The 3218-nt window shown below is 34.5% G+C and overlaps 1 protein-coding gene across 1 annotated transcript in view; it reads left to right on the top strand.

Annotated features, from left to right (window-relative positions):
- The window catches only part of LOAG_08279 (hypothetical protein), a gene marked incomplete at both ends in the record, with an annotated part of 6853 nt that extends 6233 nt beyond the window's left edge, over positions 1-620 (top strand). Inside the window, one exon of the mRNA XM_020447659.1 lies at positions 607-620. Within this exon, the coding sequence (XP_020302134.1) occupies positions 607-620 (14 nt within the window). The remainder of the gene's footprint in view (positions 1-606) is intronic.
- Between the last annotated feature and the right edge of the window lie 2598 nt (positions 621-3218).

Raw genomic sequence — 3218 nt, 5'->3', positions numbered from 1 at the left:
CATTCTTGAAAATTTGCATCAGATGCCGAAGTTTTGAATACTGTGGAAGAAAGGAACCCTTCTCTCAAAATTGCTAATGAATTTTTAACCGTTTATTCAACTTCACCCGGACTCAAGCAGTTCAAAACTTCATCTTCCTTAGGTATGTTTAATTTTTTTTAATGATAGAAGGAAAAGTGTAAATGCACGAGAATTTCCATGAAATGCTCTCTTGTTATAGAGCATTCATCTCTGTTGTTGTAGACGTTTGCTCGTTTGACTCATGTGGGTTGACATTTTAACTATGGGTTTCTTTGCGTGTACCTTACCGTACCTTTATTATTATAGAACACCTTTCTGCTACTGTTGAAGTCATTTATGGTGTGGTGTGAGATACTTGCATCTCAAATTAGGTTAAAATTTACTCAATTTCAGTCATGCTCAATTTACTCAACCTCAGTCATGCTCAATTTACTCAATCTCAGTCAATTAGATTAAAATTTACTCAGTCTCAGTCAATGGTATATGTTAGGAGAAAAAATTTGAAAAAAGTGCTAAATGGAAAAAATTTGAGAACACAGCTAGAAAAATTTTCAGCTTTCACTTCATGGAATTCCCTAATTGCAGGCGCAGATCGATAGCTCACAACATAATATACATGGATATGAAATATTTGGCGACGACTTCAGTCAAATTTTTCCATGTTTTATGTTCTTGAAATAGTGTTATTTATAATTTCTAGAACTTGACGATGAAATATAGATATCCATATTTCATTGTCAGGTTAGTTTTCTTTTTTCTTAGGAAATTAAAATCCCTACGTTCATTGTAGTTTTTGGGAAATTTATAAAATCCTTACCATTCTTTATAGTTATTTTGTACAAAACACTGGATATGTTTTTGAGAAAGGTATTGTCTTCTAAAATCTCATCGTTTGTTATCCTTAAATCAATCCTATTATTATGATCGGGAAGTAATAACGGGAGCAAAGCATAGTAAAAGCGTATTCGGAAGATGAATCAGCTATATGCGTGTAATAGAAAAGCAGTGACCTTGTAACCATTTAATCTTTGTGGAATGACAAAATATCAACAATATTCTCATGAGCATTCCCGCTCATATCGCCTTTGTTTTGCAATTATCAATCAGAATAGTGATTTTTCATCTTTGCAATTCAGAGCGGTAGTGCATTGTCGACTGTTATTTGTCCTTGTTTTTGATTGATACGCCCAGGACAGGGGAGCGTAATTGCTGGTGTTCTAGACTTTTCCAAAGTTTCCTTGAACTTTTGGGAAGAAAAATTATTTGATTTTCAAGTGCGAGTCTCACATGTGAATAGTGTATTTGCATTGTTGTTTCGCTAATTGTAAACGGCTATGCTTTTTGTAAGTTTTGCTCTAGGTTGCATGCTCCATTTGCGTGTTTTCAGTACGCATGTAAATCTGTGCTTTTCCAATTAGCACTGTTTAGTTTGTCAAAGTATCTTGAAGCAAAATGAATTAAGCAGAGTTTGAATGATCAAAACACCGAGCATTATCTACATCTTATTATTTCTTCCACGACACGAGGAAGGATTGATACATTTATAATGTTAAGCAGAGGATTTGCAATTAAAAGTTATTAATGTAATTGTAGAATGAATTCCGTAACATAACTTCTTATTAAGAGAAACTCTTTTGCTTTACAGTTGCGTCGTTATTAGAGAAAAGCTCACCTTTGAAGAATTTGATTCCGAACTCGTTCCTCATCACTCGTCAAGCTATCGCAACATGCTATTTGCAAGCATTACCAAAGATGATCAATTTATTCCAACCAAACATGTACTAACACCGGGAAATTGCGTCTTATAATCGATGACGAGTTTTGCTAATGATATTCCTTTATTCTGAATTTGCATAATCTCCCAATGTTTCTTGTATGTAGCAGCAATGTTCGATGACATTCTCTTTCTGGTTAATAGGTTTTGAAGGATAGATTGGTTTCTCATGCTGCCGATGTTTTCAGTATTGAAAGCGAAATCACTGATCTAACTAGATTTTATCGAGAGCGCTACGTCAATTAAGAAAAGTCTCTTGCTTTTTTGACATGGTTCCAATTGGATGCTGTTTAAGCAGTGCGAAACCTTATCGAAACTTGTAGCGCTTTAATGTTGTGGGAAGAGTACCACAACTCTGATCAATGAAAGGATTCAGAAATTCCCACTATTGCACTTTGAACTTTGTCCTCAATTTTCGCTAGTACCAGTTATCCTCGGTGATAAAAGAGCAAGAGGATTTAGTTGCTTTTCCGAAATTCATATATCGATCTGCAGTCTATTAAATGAATGGGGAAATTAATGACAGTTCAAGAATAGTCTAACCTTACAATAGAAAGCGGCTTTAGAGACAATTCGAAGGACACATGATGATGAAGGATGCCATTTTGGTGATCCATCGTTCATTAGAAGGCCCATCGATAATAGTGCGCCAATTTATAATACCTATTTCGTTTAGTGTAAATTCTGTTACAAGTTAAAACAGATTGATAAATATGAATTCAGTTGGTAAAGGGATCACAGTTTGTGCGTAACTTCTGTTTTTCTATCCATAATGTTCAAATTCCGGAAATGTGGAATTTGAATTCTTGATGATATCATATCATCTGCTCTGATACATGATATCAAAGTTAAATAATAACAATGTCTTATTCTGCTGTGATTTCCATTTGTTTAATAATATCATGGTGATGCATATATTCATTCAGTTGCAAAGGTTTGGTCAAAGGTAATTCTCAATAAGAAGATTAATGAAAGATGAAAGAAGAAAAAGGACAGTTTCTACCATCGATGAAATTAAAATACATACAGAATGTTTCGAACTGTATATGAAGCTAGTTCTCCCAATAAGTTTAACTTCTCGTAGTGCCTCAAGCGATTAGTCATTAATTGTTTCGGCAAACGATGGTCTGTGTAGATGTCCAATAATTATTTTAATCAATCACATTAATCTTTCACTTTATCTTTCCTTATAGTAATAAAGAATGAAAAAGAGGTTTTAGAGAAAGGATGGGGTATTTTCTGACTATTAGACATGCATGAAAATTCACGTGCTGGAACATCAGAACCATTTTGATAATTCGAACAGTGAACGTCCTAAGCGTTGCCCTACTCTAGTTGCTCACGAATTATCATGACTTGACTGCCGCTGTCAGTGAAGTTCATCTCCATGAGGATAGTGCTCTCAATGAATATGGTGCCGGTT

This window comes from Loa loa (genome assembly GCF_000183805.2).
Source record: "Loa loa unplaced genomic scaffold supercont3.96, whole genome shotgun sequence".
NCBI classification, from domain to species: domain Eukaryota; kingdom Metazoa; phylum Nematoda; class Chromadorea; order Rhabditida; family Onchocercidae; genus Loa; species Loa loa.
Note: the sequence above shows the minus strand (reverse complement) of the source record. Positions and strands in the feature narration are given on the sequence as shown.